Source organism: Schistocerca piceifrons, chromosome 1, assembly GCF_021461385.2.
Source record: "Schistocerca piceifrons isolate TAMUIC-IGC-003096 chromosome 1, iqSchPice1.1, whole genome shotgun sequence".
Taxonomy (NCBI): domain Eukaryota; kingdom Metazoa; phylum Arthropoda; class Insecta; order Orthoptera; family Acrididae; genus Schistocerca; species Schistocerca piceifrons.
Window position 1 is genome coordinate 761,728,540 of NC_060138.1, and position 17,680 is coordinate 761,746,219.

Genomic DNA, 17,680 nt, shown 5'->3' on the forward strand with positions numbered 1-17,680 from the left:
TAGCGTTTTGTGCAAAAAGCATCATGCTTCAGTAGTTACATACTACACAGTTGAACCAGGCTTTACAGTCTTTGTGTACTGTATAGCTCAATTTCTATTTTGTTACACTTACCAACCCATCATTTCTCTACATTTATGTTGCTCCATTTAAATACATAATGTATCTTGGGAGAACATACGATGAAACAATGAGATATTTAGCTCTCTAGATCAGTGACTCATGCTGCAGAAAAGAATTGACCTGTAATTACTGGAAAAGAGTGGGAAACTGCAATCTTTTACTTCAAACACAGAAATATAATCAGAAATGTGCTCTGTTTTTAAATTCATATTTTTGTTGCATTTTTTACTGAAAGTTTTGTGTTTTTGATGTTGTGTGATTAACAAATTATTTTCAAATTTAGATGAAGGCTGAATAATGTAAATCTGTCACAGGCATTGCAGCACCAAAGTTATGATTCAAGTGATTATGATACACAATATTGATGTAATTCATAGTTCTCTCTTTTCTCCCCTGCTTTGTTGTATATAAAACCTGCAAGTGTAAAAGATGTAACATACACAAATATTGATGACAAAGATGTGAAGTGTAGATTCTCAAGTTGTCACTATCTTTTCCTCATGATTTACTAACGTCTACAGATCAAATACAACTTCTCGTGCCTGAAGTGTCCTTCAGTGTATGCACAGGTGGATGAAAAAACTGGTGATGCACTTCTCATTTCAAAGCCAATTCCTCTGTCGGCACTTAATGTAAGTTCTTCATAGGGTTCCTCCTCTGCATGGAAAGATGCAACAAAAGCCGTTTCTTCAGGTTGCCTAGATACTCATCTCTGTCAGAGTATGGTTTTCCAGTTTGCAAGTAATAGTGTAATGCTGGTCATGTGTATTTAATTAAAACTTCTCATCAATAAAATACATTTTCTCTGATCAACAAAATTGTAAAGAGGGGTAACACAGTAAGACCTGTTTGTTGGTGGTATTTTAGAAATGGTATGCCACACAGAGCCTTTGATATGTGTTGTGTTATCTGCTTTACTGTGGAAGTGTAGGAATACAAACAGTATACATGTATCTTTAACTAACTCTTATGTAAATGAACCAGTATCTGATTTGTTAGTGGTGTAGGTGGCTGTGCAAAAACATTAAATGCAGTGTATAGTTATGGATAGGTCATTTATAATTAAAAGCAAATAAATAAAATTTTTGGGCTCCACTGCAGCATTAATGTTTACATGAAAAGGTTATTAAATGCTGAATTATGAATAACACAACTGACAATACACTATTACTTGCAGCATCATTATATGTCTGCTTTAGCCTGTCTGCTTCTTAGTTGTACAGTAACCAATGCAGTAGAGCTGCCAAATGCTGCATCTGTATCTGTGTTACCCTCATTAACTGGAATGCCAATCCTGTCCTCTAAGTAGAATTTTAGCTGAATGTTAGTTAGAAGAAAAAAACATGTTATGTATTGTGTGCAGATAAAGTATAACTTCGAATACTACCAATACTCACGTGAGAAGATCGCTAAACAGAGGGAGCTGTTGAAAGATGAAAAATGGACTCCTCCTCCCTTAAGTACTGTCAATGTAAGTATGCCTTTTTTCTTTTGCTGGAGAATACATCATATGAATCTGTAAGTGCTTTGATCTCTCATAAAATGTCTTGTAGATATAGAGCTGCTTGATGATATTAAACATGAAACTGCATGGACATTTTGCTGTTATTATATTTCGTAAGGAATGTATTCGTAACATTTATACTTACTCCAAAGTAAGGAAACTAGAATATTAGTAGCACTAAAAATGATTGTAAGATGTATTGTGACATGATTTTATTTTCTCTACATATTCAATCAGTTTATTGAGAAAGAGGATCAGCAGGAATCACATTTGTTGATGCATAACTATTGCATATTGAATTATACAGATCCTAGAGGTCATCTGAGGCATCATATTGAACCAAATTTTATTATCATTTTACATATCTGAGAGATCATTTGAGGCACTGTAAGGGTGAGTACAGTTAGGATACACACATACACAACAAATTATTAATTGTTGTAGCATTACATATACCAATATATATCAGAATAAATATTTACAAGGCATTTACTACTCAAAAATAAAGTTAGGGTATACACATGCACAACAAGTTATTAATTGTTGAGGCATTACCTATATCAGTATATTACAGATATAAATATTTACAAGGCATTTACAACGCAAAAGTAAAGTATGACTTACGTTACTTCTCACTTATGAATCACATCCTAATGCTACTAGTTCAATAACAAACACTTCTTACAATCACACCATTTTCTTGGCCTCAATTAGAAACTCAGCAACTTCATAAGGACCCAGTTTAATAGAAAATCTTTATTGATCTAGTAGCTCATTTATAAACTAGGCTAAGACATTGAAAAAGTTAGTTGATTTGTTTGTAAAATGCCTCTTTTTTAAAATTTATTTACAGTGGAATGATTCTAGGTCATGTTTGTTTATGATATTGTACTTACAACACATATCATACTTCTGGTGTTTACGACAGTTCTCCTTGATTTACATTACACACAGCAAGCTAGATAATGATGTGAGAGTCATAATCTTTAGTTTTCTTACACTAGCTAGGTCTTCAAAGAGATATGGATGCCATGCTAAAAATAGAGCAAATATACCTTTACTAATTTTATATACTACTTTATTTGTGTGATTATCTCAAGGCAGTTTGGAATCAATTGTTGTCCAAAAGAAATTTACAGCACTTAATTCCTGTTCAAATTGTTTTAGGGTCTCTACTAGGGAGCTGTTACAGCCATTTTCAATAGCTGTTTGTTTTATTATTTCAATTTCTTGATCACATTTATCTTCTGAGAGTGGTAGTTGGATAGCTCTATTAATCATGTACCAGAATGCTGCCATTTTGTGTGCCGCAGGGTGGCAAGAGGAGTTGTGGATTGTGGTATGTGTTGTGCTGTATCTTGATTGAGACAGAGGGAATTTGCATTACACAAACCTTTCTCAGTATCACCAATCCATCCATCTCATATTTCAATATCTCTATTATTTTTTATGTTATGCAGACAGCTAGATCAGTGACAAATAACTTCATGTATATGGTCCCGTTATGGTGTATGACAAGTCATCAATTTAAATGATGATGATAATAATAAGACTGGTACTAGTCCTGAACCTTGAGGGATAGTTGCATGCACTGACAAATACCCAGACTCTGTACCATTTACAACAATCTCTGCATTCTACTATTTAAATATTTTTCTAATACAACAGCATTTTCTGTAAGGCTAAACTGCTGTTTATTTAATAACATCTTGTGGTACATAGTGTCAGAAACTTTTGAAAAGTCAAAAATCTGTCCTAAACCCATGTTCTGCTATCTATTTGCTTGGATGCACTGTGTCAAAAATGACATTAACTATACACATTCATAATCTGACCCAAACTGACTATTAATGAACATCTTTTTATCTTCAAAGTGATTACAATTTGTTTATTTGGTACATCTTCAATTACTTTTGGTATCAGTGGAACTATTGACACAGGTCTGTAATTGTCACAAATTGAGAGGAGATTTTTGTTATGAAATGGGGTAACTTCTACATATTTCAGTTTACATGGGTACTGATCTTCCAGAATGTGTGCATTCGCTACATGTTTCAGTACTTCTGCTAGGTGAAATGATACACATTATAACATTGCTGTACTTAATCAGTAAATATTACTACTGATGCTGTCTTTTTCAACACATCGGAGAGATCTTGTTCATCAATTGATCTAAAACTAACTTGCTGCAGTATTTACCAAAAAAAAAAAAAAATTCATGTGGCCAGATGGCTGTGTTTTACGTGTTCATGTCTCTATTATTTCCTGTACCATATCAATGAAAATATTAAAATACATATCACTCAGATTGCTGTATTCTGTCTGCTTACCCCTTTTGTTCTAAACTCATTGTTAATTTTCTTCACATTTTGGCTCAAATTCTATTTACAGATGCAAGTATTATTGCAACTTCTTTTTTAGGATCTTATTTTTTTAGGTCTGATTAAATCTTTTCTTTTCATTTCTTAACTTTTCTTTATGACGTAACAATCTGTACTGCTATATCAATCATAATACTGATCATACATTCTATATAATGGAGATGCTGAGTTGCAGATAGGCACAACAAAAAGACTCACAAAATGAGCTTTCTGCCAACGAGGCCTTTGTCAAAAGTAGACAACAAACAGACACAGATACACACACACACACACACACACACACACACACACACACACACACACACACACACAGGCACATGCGAGCACACTCAAATGCAGCTCACACACATGACCACAGTCTGGCAGCTGAAGCCAGACTATGAGCAGCAGCACGTCATGGGAGAGGCAATCGGGTAGGGATTAGGAGCAGGCTGGGACAGGGAGGGGTAGCAGGATAGGTGAGGGGTACTGTAAAGTAGTGCTAGTGGGAGTGATACAGGGATGATGTGGAGAGAGGGTATGACAGCTAGGTGCAGTTGGGAGGTTAGGCGGAGGGCAAGGGAGAGAGCAGGGGTAACGGAGAAGGAGACTGTGTGCATTGGTGGAATAGAGGACTGTCTAATGCTGGAATGGGAATGGGGAAGGGGCTATATGGGTAAGGACAATGACTAATGAAGGTTGAGGCTGGGAGGGCTTTGGGAACATAGGCTATATTGCAGGAAGAGTTCCCACCTGTGCAGTTCAGAAAAGCTGATGTTAGTGGGAAGGATCCAGATGGCACAGGCAGTGAAGCAACCATCGAAATGAAGAATGTCATGTTGGACGGCATGCTCAGCAACAGGGTGGTCCAGTTGTTTCTTGGCCACAGTTTGTCAGTGGCCATTCATGTGGGCAGACAGCTTGTTGGTTGTCATGCCTACATAGAATGCAGCACAGTGGTTGCAGCTTAGCTTGTAGACCACACGACTGGTTCCACAGGTGGCCTACCTTTGATGGGATAGGTGATGTTAGTGACTGGACTGGAGTAGTTGGTATTAGGAGGATGTATGAGACAGTCTAGGTCTGTTACAGGGATATGAGCCATGAGGTAAGGGACTGGGAGCAGGGATTGTGTTGTGGCCATTCATACAGGCAGATGGCATGTTGGTTTTCATGCCCACATAGAATGCAGGACTGTGTTTGTGGCTTGGCTTGTAGATCACATGACTGGTTTCACAGGTAGCCCTGTCTTTGATTGAATAGGTGATGTTTGTGACCAGACTGGAGTAGCTGGTGGTGGGAGGATGTATGGGACAGGTCTTGCATCTAGATTTGTTACAGGGATATGAGCCATGAGGCAAGGGGTTGGGAGTGGGGGTTGTCTAGAGATGGATGAAAATGTTGTGTAGGTTCTGTGGGCAGTGGATTACCATTGTGGGAGGTGTGGAAAGGATAGTGGGTAGGGCATTTCTCATTTCAGGGCACGATGAGAGGTAGGCGAAACCATGGTGGAGCATGTAATTGTTGCTCCAGTCCTGGGTGGTACTGAGTCACGAGGGGACTGCTCCTCTTTGGCCAGACAGTGGGGAGCTAGAATGAGATTTTCACTCTGCAGCGGAGTGTGCGCTGATATGAAACTTCCTGGCAGATTAAAACTGTGTGCCCGACCGAGACTCGAACTCGGGACCCTTGCCTTTCGCGGGCAAGTGCTCTACCAACTGAGCCACCGAAGCACGACTCACGCCCGGTACTCACAGCTTTACTTCTGCCAGTACCTCGTCTCCTACCTTCCAAACTTTACAGAAGCTCTCCTGCGAACCATGCAGAACTAGCACTCCTGAAAGAAAGGATATTGCGGAGACATGGCTTAGCCACAGCCTGGGGGATGTTTCCAGAATGAGATTTTCACTCTGCAGCGGAGTGTGCGCTGATATGAAACTTCCTGGCAGATTAAAACTGTGTGCCCGACCGAGACTCGAACTCGGGACCCTTGCCTTTCGCGGGCAAGTGCTCTACCAACTGAGCCACCGAAGCACGACTCACGCCCGGTACTCACAGCTTTACTTCTGCCAGTACCTCGTCTCCTACCTTCCAAACTTTACAGAAGCTCTCCTGCGAACCATGCAGAACTAGCACTCCTGAAAGAAAGGATATTGCGGAGACATGGCTTAGCCACAGCCTGGGGGATGTTTCCAGAATGAGATTTTCACTCTGCAGCGGAGTGTGCGCTGATATGAAACTTCCTGGCAGATTAAAACTGTGTGCCCGACCGAGACTCGAACTCGGGACCCTTGCCTTTCGCGGGCAAGTTTCATATCAGCGCACACTCCGCTGCAGAGTGAAAATCTCATTCTGGAAACATCCCCCAGGCTGTGGCTAAGCCATGTCTCCGCAATATCCTTTCTTTCAGGAGTGCTAGTTCTGCATGGTTCGCAGGAGAGCTTCTGTAAAGTTTGGAAGGTAGGAGACGAGGTACTGGCAGAAGTAAAGCTGTGAGTACCGGGCGTGAGTCGTGCTTCGGTGGCTCAGTTGGTAGAGCACTTGCCCGCGAAAGGCAAGGGTCCCGAGTTCGAGTCTCGGTCGGGCACACAGTTTTAATCTGCCAGGAAGTTTCATATCAGCGCACACTCCGCTGCAGAGTGAAAATCTCATTCTGGAAACATCCCCCAGGCTGTGGCTAAGCCATGTCTCCGCAATATCCTTTCTTTCAGGAGTGCTAGTTCTGCATGGTTCGCAGGAGAGCTTCTGTAAAGTTTGGAAGGTAGGAGACGAGGTACTGGCAGAAGTAAAGCTGTGAGTACCGGGCGTGAGTCGTGCTTCGGTGGCTCAGTGGTAGAGCACTTGCCCGCGAAAGGCAAGGGTCCCGAGTTCGAGTCTCGGTCGGGCACACAGTTTTAATCTGCCAGGAAGTTTCATATCAGCGCACACTCCGCTGCAGAGTGAAAATCTCATTCTGGAAACATCCCCCAGGCTGTGGCTAAGCCATGTCTCCGCAATATCCTTTCTTTCAGGAGTGCTAGTTCTGCATGGTTCGCAGGAGAGCTTCTGTAAAGTTTGGAAGGTAGGAGACGAGGTACTGGCAGAAGTAAAGCTGTGAGTACCGGGCGTGAGTCGTGCTTCGGTGGCTCAGTTGGTAGAGCACTTGCCCGCGAAAGGCAAGGGTCCCGAGTTCGAGTCTCGGTCGGGCACACAGTTTTAATCTGCCAGGAAGTTTCATATCAGCGCACACTCCGCTGCAGAGTGAAAATCTCATTCTGGAAACATCCCCCAGGCTGTGGCTAAGCCATGTCTCCGCAATATCCTTTCTTTCAGGAGTGCTAGTTCTGCATGGTTCGCAGGAGAGCTTCTGTAAAGTTTGGAAGGTAGGAGACGAGGTACTGGCAGAAGTAAAGCTGTGAGTACCGGGTGTGAGTCGTGCTTCGGTGGTAGAGCACTTGCCCGCGAAAGGCAAGGGTCCCGAGTTCGAGTCTCGGTCGGGCACACAGTTTTAATCTGCCAGGAAGTTTCAGTGGGGAGCTGTTGGGTGACTGGAAAGATAAAGCACAGGAGATCTGTTTTTGTACAAGATTGGGAGGGTAATTACTACATGGACACGACAACCAACAAGCTGCCTGTCTTCATGAATGGCCACCGATCAACTGTGGGCAAGAAACAACTATACCAGCCTTTTGCTGAGCATGCAAACCAATACAAAGTTCTTCATTTCAGTGACTGCCTCACAGCCTCTGCCATCTGGATCCTTCCCACCAACACCAGCTTTTCTGAATTGTGCTGATGGGAATTCCCACTGCAGCAATATATCCTACGTTCCCATAACCCTTCTGGCCTCAATCTTCATTAGTCATTTTCCTTAGCTATATAACCCCTTCCCTGTTCCCATTTCCAGCAGTACACAACTCTCTATTCCCTCCAATGCACCCAGACTTTTCAGTTCCTCTGCTTTTCTGCTACCCCCACTCTCTCCACAGCCCTCCTTCTATACTCCCTACTGCACCTAGCTGCCGTACCCTCTCTCCACCTCATCTCTGCATGCTCCCCACTTTACCATCCCCCACCCCTACCTTGCTATCCCAGTCCCTCTCCAGCCCAGTCTCCTCACCGCCATCCAGTTGCCTGTCCCATCATTCATTTCTGCTCGTAGTCTGCCTTCAGGTGCCAGAGACTGTAGTCGTGTGTGTGTGAGTTGCATTTGTGTGAGTGTGTGTGCTGCCAGAGACTGTGGTTGGTTGGTTTGGGGGAAGAGGCCAAACAGCGAGGTCATCGGTCTCATCAGATTAGGGAAGGACGGAGAAGGAAGACGGCCGTGCCCTTTCAAAGGAACCGTCCCGGCATTTGCCTGGAGTGATTTAGGGAAATCACGGAAAACCTAAATCAGGATGGCCGGACGCGGGATTGAACCGTCGTCCTCCCGAATGCGAGTCCAGTGTGCTAGCCACTGCACCACCTCGCTCGGTAGAGACTGTGGTCATGTGTGTGTGAGAGTTGTGTTTGCATGAGTGTGTGTGTGCTCGTGTGTTTTTGTTGTCTCGTTTCAACAAAGGCCTTTCTGGGTGAAAGCTCATTTTGTAACAGTCATTTGTTGTGCCTACCTGCAACTCAGCATCTCTGCTATATGGTGTGTAGCAACTATCTTTTACATAATATTGTTACATTCCATCCTGGATTTCACATTGTTTGATCATACATCCTCCTTTTCTTCAGTACTCCTTCATCATACACATTATTACATTTATTTATCTTTTCCTCACATAATGGTTTACAAGGAGATACACACTATAGGGCTCAAACCAGAAGTTATTTATGTATTTATTTACACTGAAGTGCCAAAGAAACTGGTATAGGCATGTGTATTCAAATACAGAAATATGTAAAGAGGCAGTATATGGCACTGTGGTCGGGAACACCTATATAAGGCAACAAGTGCCCAGCACAGTTGTTAGATCAGTTACTGCTACTACAATGGCAGGTTATCAAGATTTAAGTGAGTTTGAATGTGGCGTTATAGTTGGTGCACGAGCAATGGGACACAGCATCTCTGAAGTAGTGATGAAGTGAGGATTTTCCCATACAACCATTTCACAGGTGTACTGTGAATATCATGAATCCAGTAAAACATCAAATCTCCAACATCGCTGCAGGCGGAAAAAGATCCTGCAAGAACAGGACCAACAATGACTGAAGAGAATTGTTCAACAAGACAGAAGTGCAACCCTTCCATAAATTGCTGCAGATTTCAGTGCTGGGCCATCAACAAGTGTCAGCGGGTGAACCATTCTACGAAACATCATCAATATGGGCTTTCGGAGCCGAAGGCCCACTCATGTACCCTTGATGACTGCATGACACAAAGCCTTATGCCTCATCCCTGGCCTGTCAACACTGACATTGAACTGTTGATGACTGGAAACATGTTGCATGATTGGGCGAGTCTTGTTTCAAATTGTATCAGGTGGATGAACGTGTACAGTTATGGAGACAGCCTCATGAATTAATGGACCCTGAATGTCATCGGGGGACAGTTCAGGCCGAAAGAGGTTCTGTAATGGTGAGGGGCATGTGCAATTAGAGTGATTTGCACCCCCTGATATGTCCAGACAGGACTCTTACAGGTGACACGTACATAAGCAACCTGTATGATCACCTGCATTCGTTCATGTCCATTGTGCATTCTGACGGACTTTGGCAATTCTAGCGGGACAATGCGACACCCCGAACATCCAGAATTGCTACAAAGTGGCTACAAGAGTGCACTTCTGAGTTTAAACACTTCTGCTGGCCAGCAAAGTCCCCAGACATGAACGTTATTGAGCATATCTGGAATGCCTTAAAATGTGCTGTTCAGAAGAGATCTCCACCCTCTCATACTCTTACAGATTTATGGACAGCCCTGCAAATTCATGGTGTCAGTTCCCTCCAGCACAACTTCTGAAATTAATCGAACCTATGCCACTCTGTGTTGTGGCTTCTCCGTATTCACAGGGGCCCTACATGATATAAGGCACATTTACCAGTTTCTTTGGCTCTTCAGTGTATTTAGCCTATTGATTACATACAGCATTGTGTACAAGATGATACTGTAATTAACACAAATCAGGTAATGGGCTTTTCATTTGTTGCTGATTTCAGTATAATTTTACAGTTCCTGTAGTCTTCTTAAACAACACAGCTACCTCAAAACTCGTTTGCTATATTTTGTGGCAGGAACATAATACTTGACTGCACTATAGTCTTGGTGATGTACTTATGGTACCAGAATTACTGTCCAAGTTTGATCATGTTGGTCATTTCTCTGGTTTAGCTCTTCCAGATGTTGTGTTCAGATTTTGCCTAGGATACTTTATGAGTTGATAACCCATGTATCTGTCACACCAAGATCGTTTGCAGAGTTTAAATGTGGCTTCCACTAATCACAATCATACTGTGACATACACAGGTCTTTTTAAACAGTTTTCTATTTTTTTTTCAACTCTCTGTATTCATACATGATAGCTAGTTCATCCAATTGGGAATCCATTCTGAGCATGTTGCTGCCTCATGTACCTGGCTAGTTGGTGCTCTCTTGTTTGATGCTGCACATCAGTACCACAGATACCAAGACAGAATTACCTCTCATGACAGAATATGATTCCATGCCATTCATTCCTTTAATTGCACTTTTATTACACCATTTCAAATGGGATGCATGTTAATGAGATGAGAGATGAGTGCTGACAAGCAGCATCCTTGCTTGTAACCCAGTTTTCAGCAAACACTTCAGAATGACTGCTTGTACAATTTGAATGTCAGTTTGTGAGTCTACATTCCTGTGCAATTTCCTTGAGTCACCAACATTTGTATGCAGCTAGTATCTCACACCAGCTTAGTGAGTAATTCTCTGAAGGGGCCACCCTGTAGCTGTTCAATTAAGATCATACTGAAATTTAGACAAATGCACAAATTCTGATATTTGTTATCATTGTAGTATGTCCACACTGTTTAAGAATCCAGTATGATGCTTGAAACAACATACCATCCCTTCAGAAAGTTGAATACATTTGTTATGAGTGCAGCATTTTCATGGGCAGTACTGTGTTAATATTGTGATGTTTTCAGTGTTAATAAAGAATATAAAGATAAAGTGTTCACTTTTCATCAGTTATTTTGTTTATAATAATCACAAACACAAACTCAATCATAATATTTATTGTCATTTTTGTGTCACCAATTCCAAATGTAGAGTAACATTATTCCTGGTGATAACAGAGACCATATTTTGGCTTTGATTTTGTGCATTTTCGTCCTCTGTTTTCTGAAGACAACCTCTCTTGATATGCTGAAATACTTAAAGTATGCACTTTCTTCCCATTTCTGTGTTGACTTTGATTCAGATATTCTATTTATACACTTTCAGTTCATTAGCCCTCTTTGTCTTCATAGTCACAAATGAATTACAGAATTGTTCAAATATAACAAGGAAAGATCTGGCAGAATGTACATAATTTTGTTGTTAAGGAGACCACTCCAATTATTCTTCCAAATGCTAGCAAAGTTATTCTTTTTCATGTGCCTATTGACTCAGTGGTCCTGCTGTTTGGTTTGTTTGATACTCCATATGATTACTTTTACTTTGCTACTCTCAATTTCACAGTCCTAAGTTATTCATGAGTGTCCAGTCACTTTTGAACTACTATGAGCTCCTACATACGGCCACATTTCTTTGGGTTTTGTGAGAGATCTTTCTATCACTCTCTGCTATAGTAATCATTAAAGGCTTCACACATTGCCCTTTTGCTGAAAAACATTTTTTTTGTACTGAGAGTCATAGGCTTTTCAAAAATCAAGAAGTCTTGCTTCTGCCCAATTGCCTTTATCCATGGCTTTCATAATGTCATGTTAGAAAACACATGTTGGATTTTGCATGACCAGTGTTATTAGAAGGTTGTTCTGGTTGAGGAACCTCATTACATTAGGGTTTAAAATGTGTTCTGTGATTATAAAAATTGTCAATAATATTCGATAGCACTTTATTGGATCACTTGTGCTACACTTATTCTAGATGGATGTGGTCTGTGCGTTCTTACAAACACTGGGCATAGTAGCCTATTCTAAGGATCTAAGTTACTATGAATGAAACACGCAAAACACTGGTGTAATATTCTAAGAATATTGTGTGTATTTCATCCATAATGTATAAAATATTCTACCAAGAACTGATGGAACAGTCAATCAGTCCAGAATATGTTTTTGTATAATGTGAAATAGAAATATTTTTGACTAAGATTCGGTTTTCGGTATTTGTGAGACTGTAGTCTTTCCTTCTGGATGACCTGAAGAAATTTGGCATAATATTTATACATTAAATTAGGTCGTCATATGTATCCCTAGTTCTTGTCCATATCTTTGGGAATTGTTCACCCTTTACCACTAGTGTGTATCTGTAGATGCCTCCAGCCACAGCTGCTTCTGACTAGAAGCAAGGTTGCACTAGGTATGTGAAAACTTTAATATGAGGTTCCGTGCTTTGATGGTGGTGGAGCTGAGCTACTGATTAATGAGGATTCACAAAAGGCACTTTCCACAGCCTGCTTGACAGCACCTTCCCAATAGGATGCTACAATTTTTGTTTCTGTTCTCTGTATATTGTGTTTACGTATGGTACAGGGCAGATTTGGGGCTTGAGGCGCCTGGTATGGCACGTTTGTTCATCCTGACTCTCATGTACCATTTTTATTTATGTCTGAAGTATTTCTCCCTGCAATTTTTAGAATTTTAGGTGATTTTTAACTGTGCTGGGGAGCATGTATATTTGGATGGATGAGAGAAAGTGCACTTGATATTATTCTTTCCTAAAATGCACCACTTCTGATGGATGTGGAGCCAATGTAAAGAAGAAAGGTGATTGTGGATGGTTCTTCCTGTGTGTGCTCATCTTTTTATCACTGCCATCTGTGATGGTGAATCAGGAATGTTGCTAACAAGTATGTACAGAATGAACAATGTAATAGCACACGTGTTCATCAGATCACTGATAATGGCATTATTAATTTGGCATGGAAATATTCTGTTTTGACTGTCCTGTTCAGTATGACACCCAAAATTCTTTCCTTCCTGGAATTAGCCTCATGTGATTTGTGAGAACCACAAACAAATATATTCAATCTCAAATAGTGCACACAAGAGACCTGTTTTTACCTCACCTGAAGAAAATGACTATATCATCCGTCAAAAAATATGTGCAAAAATGGAATCATCAACTTGCCTGTTAATCAAAAATGTACTGCCAGTCTAACATTATCTTTTTTGTCTAACTACAGTTGTTACTGTTCAGTATTTAAAATAAAGTTTTTTGTGATAGAAACAGTGTGTTCATTCCTTATGTTATGTGTCAAAAAATGCAGATATCATTTTAAAGTTGCATTCATTTGTTGTAGCTTCCATTTTCTTTTATGTAACATGACATTTTTAAAAAATTTTATTGTTAGACCAGTAAATATTATTAATATTTCAAATGCATTACAGTGTAGTGCATTATGAAGTAATTACATGTAATAGGATCATAACATCTGTTTTGACTTGGACCTCCCTTGTCAATACATACATGCAATGGGTCACATTCAAAACTATTGAATATTACAGGGGTTTCAAAAATACTTTTACAGACTTCGGGGATAGGTTCCTTACACCAAAACAAGAAAAAGGTCCATATAAATGTATGTCTGAATATCCTTCATTTTTGAGTTATTAATGAAAGTTGAGATTCAGCAGCTTTCTAGGTACAATCCAACAACTCTACTTGGCATTGTGTGGCTAGGGAGAATTGTCGCTGGTGAGACTTGTGTACATTTTTCATTCACCTGTCTTCAACATGTCCATTGTGTACATGTAATATAGGTAGTGAGTCAACTCAAAACACTCCATTGAACATGGCAGGATATTCATTTTGTGGGCAAGCAGACATATTTTTATGTTTGGCTGTGTGAGTAGTAACAGACACAAGGTTGCATGACTGTATCAGACAGCATTTGCAGAGCAAAGACATCTGAATCATCCAACTTTATGTGTTGTGTTGCATTGCTGAAACAGGGTCTATAGGACCATATACTATTGATCAAGGAAGACCACATTTTGCTCATATGCCTGACCAGTAAGGGTACATTCTATGGGATGTCGAAGAGGAGCTGGGTTCAGTGCAAGGCAAGTGGGCCTGATTCATGGTACATCTGCAAGTCCAGCATGAAGGCCTTTTACCTGCCAGTCATGCACAGTGGGAGAACGTATGCTGATAGTTAGTTGCACAAATTGTCAATCTGTTGTTTGTCTCTTCAGTTTTGTTTACAGATGAGGCAACATTAGGAAAAGATGGAATAACAAATTTCCACAGCCAACACAAATGCTTCAATCACAATCATCATGTTACAGTGTGAGCTAGATATCTGATAAAGCCATACATTCTCACCGCATGTCTTGCAGGTGCTGTCTACTCCTCCAAGACCCAGTAGAAAATGTGCCCTTGCAAGTAAGAAGAAACAATTAGCTTATAGATGATGGAGCTCCAACACATTTCAGTCTGAGCACTCAAGATGCAGTGACTGGTATCTACCTTGACAGATGGATATGTAGAGGAGGACCAGTTCCGTGGCCTGCACATTCCTGCAACCTCAGTCCTTTGGATCATTATCTCAGGGGCACCTTAAATAACTAGTCTATGCAGCGGATTGTCTGGATGCACAAACTCTTTATCGATGTGTCTTGGAAGCCTGGAAAACCATTCAAAACTGTCCGGGAGTATGTGAAAGTGTGTGACAGCTCATGATTCAACAAGGTGCATGCACGTTTAGAAGCAAGAGGAGGACATTTCAAGGATTTATTATGACTAAACAAACACTATTTTTTGCCTTGTTTCACAATTTTATTATTAATGTTAGTGTACAGCCTAGTTTATAAGCCCATTTTTAAGTACCTTACTGGTTCCCGAAGATGATAATGCACAGATATACATGATGACCAGGCAAAGATAATCATCTCAACTTCTTAAGGTGTCAGTCCATAGCTTAATGTAAAATTGTGTCAGTGACCATTTTTTAACAAATTACATATGTTATTACACTAACATGACAGGACTAAAGTTATGCATCAGCCAAGAACTTTTTAACTACGATGGACTGGAGCCCGAAGTTTTGCTTGTATCCTGGGGCTGTGATCTCATCTAAAAGAGGTGCATAATTGAATTGGGTTTGTTCATTTAATAATAGGTGTGGGGATGTACACATAAGTCTTTTAATTTCTAAAATTTCTATTTGTTTGAGTTTAGCCCCCTTTTCCTCTGTGTGTAAGACTTGTACATCTGTTATGTAATTGTGGTTATTGTTCGGCAATGTTCTGCAAAGGCTGAATCAGGCCTCCTCAATCTCCAGCTTCTGTGGTGTTCTTTAAGCCTGTTGCAGATGGACCTCCTTGTCTGTACAATGTAGTAAGAGTGACACTCATGGCATGTAATTTTATAAACCCCACTTTTTATGAAGGCTAGTTGTTTGTCTTTTGCATTGAAGAAGCAAGTACATATTGTCTGAGGGACATAGAAAAACACAGAGAAACCCTTTGCCTTCAAAATGTTACGTATGTTACTTGATGTTTTCCCTATAAAAAGTAATCTACACCATTTCTTTTCCAGTTTGTATGCATTTTTCATTGGGGACAGTAGGGAAATGGCTTACTTCTTCATTTTTTTACCTAAAATTTTATCAATGATGTTGGGTGTAAATTAATTATTTGTGGCTATTGTTTTTATTGTGTCAAGCCCCTGGTTGAAGTCTTCTTGGGACATAGGGATAGAATGGAGGTGGTGGATCATGTGGTGGAATGCTGCATGTTTGTAGGTTGTAGGATGTTGAGAGGAAGCTGGGGTGAATGTGTCAGTGAAGGAGTCTTTTCAGTAAATTTTAAATTTATGGTTACTGTCTTCTATCTTTAAGCTAATGTCTAGGAAATTTATGCTTCCCTCCCAACTCCATGCTGACATTTATGTTAGTGTGCCACTGGTTCATATTTTCCACAAATTTGTGGAGTTGTGTATTGGAAACTTTCCACATAAAAAGAATATTATCTACATATCTGTACCATACACAACATGTTTTGCCAGTGGTTCTCTCCTAAGAAAATCAGTCTCCCACTTGTCCATGGACATTTCTCCTAGTAAGGGGGATAAAAGTGAGCCCACTGCCAGACTGTCTGCCTGCTGATAATAGCTCCCTTGAAAAAAGAAATAATTTTGATTTAAACAACATTCCACTGTACTAACAATGCTCAGCTGCTTTTCTGGATTAATGTTGTGTGTGTATCACCTTTGGGAACCAGTAAGGTACTTGAAAATGGGCTTATAAGCCAAAACCTAAGTCGTTCAGTAACATTAATTATAAAATTGTGAAACAAGGCAAAAAACAGTGTTTGTTTAGTTAATTTATAATGTTTTGCCAAGAACCCACAGTTGATTCGATTAAATGATTTATTATGAGTTTATGTGTTGATGACTTGCAATCACCTAAATTTTAAACTTTCATTCATAACTCAAAAACAAAGGATTTTCAGAAATGCTTATAAGAAATTTTTTCATGTTTTGGTGTAAGGATCATGTCCCCAAAGCTTGTAAAAGTATTTTTGAAATACTCTGTAGGTTTTTATTTTCACTGTATTATAGCATATGAAAACAAATGAATGTATATTGACTTTCACCATGTTATCATAAGAATTAATAGGGATTATATGTGGGAAAGCAGATTAAAAGTGGCATGTTAATGTAATCTGGTGTCTATGAAGTCATTCACAGAGTAGGAACCATGATGGAAAAGTAAGTTTGTGTCAATCTTCCTAAAGGAGACTGTTTAATTTTTTATAGTATATCTTCCTTGTTTAAAATGTTGTGTGCTCATTATAGGCAATGGTTGCACATGGAAGAGTGGAATTGCTAGCTCATCCTCTAAGTCAAAAGTATCTCCAGATGAAGTGGAACTCTTATGGGAAATACTTTCATCTGTTGAACTTACTTCTTTACACAGTTTTTCTTGCCTTGGTCACCTCTTTCTCAGCACAGCTCATGGAAAAGACATGGATACGTCGGAATTTTACAACTAATTCAACAAGACCAGACTTCACAATTCAGGTACAGTAATTACAAAATATTTTTTCTTCTATCAGTCTTAGAGTTTGATGACTCTAATTTGCATGGAAAGTCTTTGTAATTAAGCATGAAACTAATTTTCCATGAGACTGTATTAACTTTATTATGAAACATTGGTTTGTTTCTCCCTTTATGGTTTAATTATTTTTATTGTTCTTAAAATGAGAAAGATTATTAACAAAGATCTTCCTGAGCTTCCAGACATGTCAAATGCTAAAATTTTCATAAGCTTTTGATACTCTATTCAGCCACTGAAAAACAACAATGGACTACTGTAAATCAAATGATGTGGTCCTTATATAGCTAAACTGCAATCTGCATTGTCAATGTCTTTGTTGTCAGTGGTTCTCAGTCCACACCTAATAAGGAAATATTTTTGTGCGGCAATAATAATGGACCATTGACTTTTGGCACCCAGTTACCATTTCAAAAATGGTCTAGGAAAGCTTATTTGAAAGCATCTCGAAATGGCTGTTTGAGCCATAAATCCGAGAACATCTTATTAATGCTTTTAAAGGGGGTTAGTAGTGTTAAGACATAGC

At 39.8% G+C, this 17,680-nt stretch overlaps 1 protein-coding gene across 1 annotated transcript in view; it reads left to right on the forward strand.

The window, feature by feature from the left end:
- LOC124774919 (transient receptor potential cation channel subfamily A member 1) overlaps positions 1–17,680 on the forward strand; it is a 208,005-nt gene that overhangs the window by 123,173 nt on the left and 67,152 nt on the right. The window contains exons 13-15 of the mRNA XM_047249599.1: positions 643–753; positions 1,485–1,592; positions 16,896–17,120. Coding sequence (XP_047105555.1) covers positions 643–753; positions 1,485–1,592; positions 16,896–17,120 — 444 coding nt within the window. The remainder of the gene's footprint in view (positions 1–642; positions 754–1,484; positions 1,593–16,895; positions 17,121–17,680) is intronic.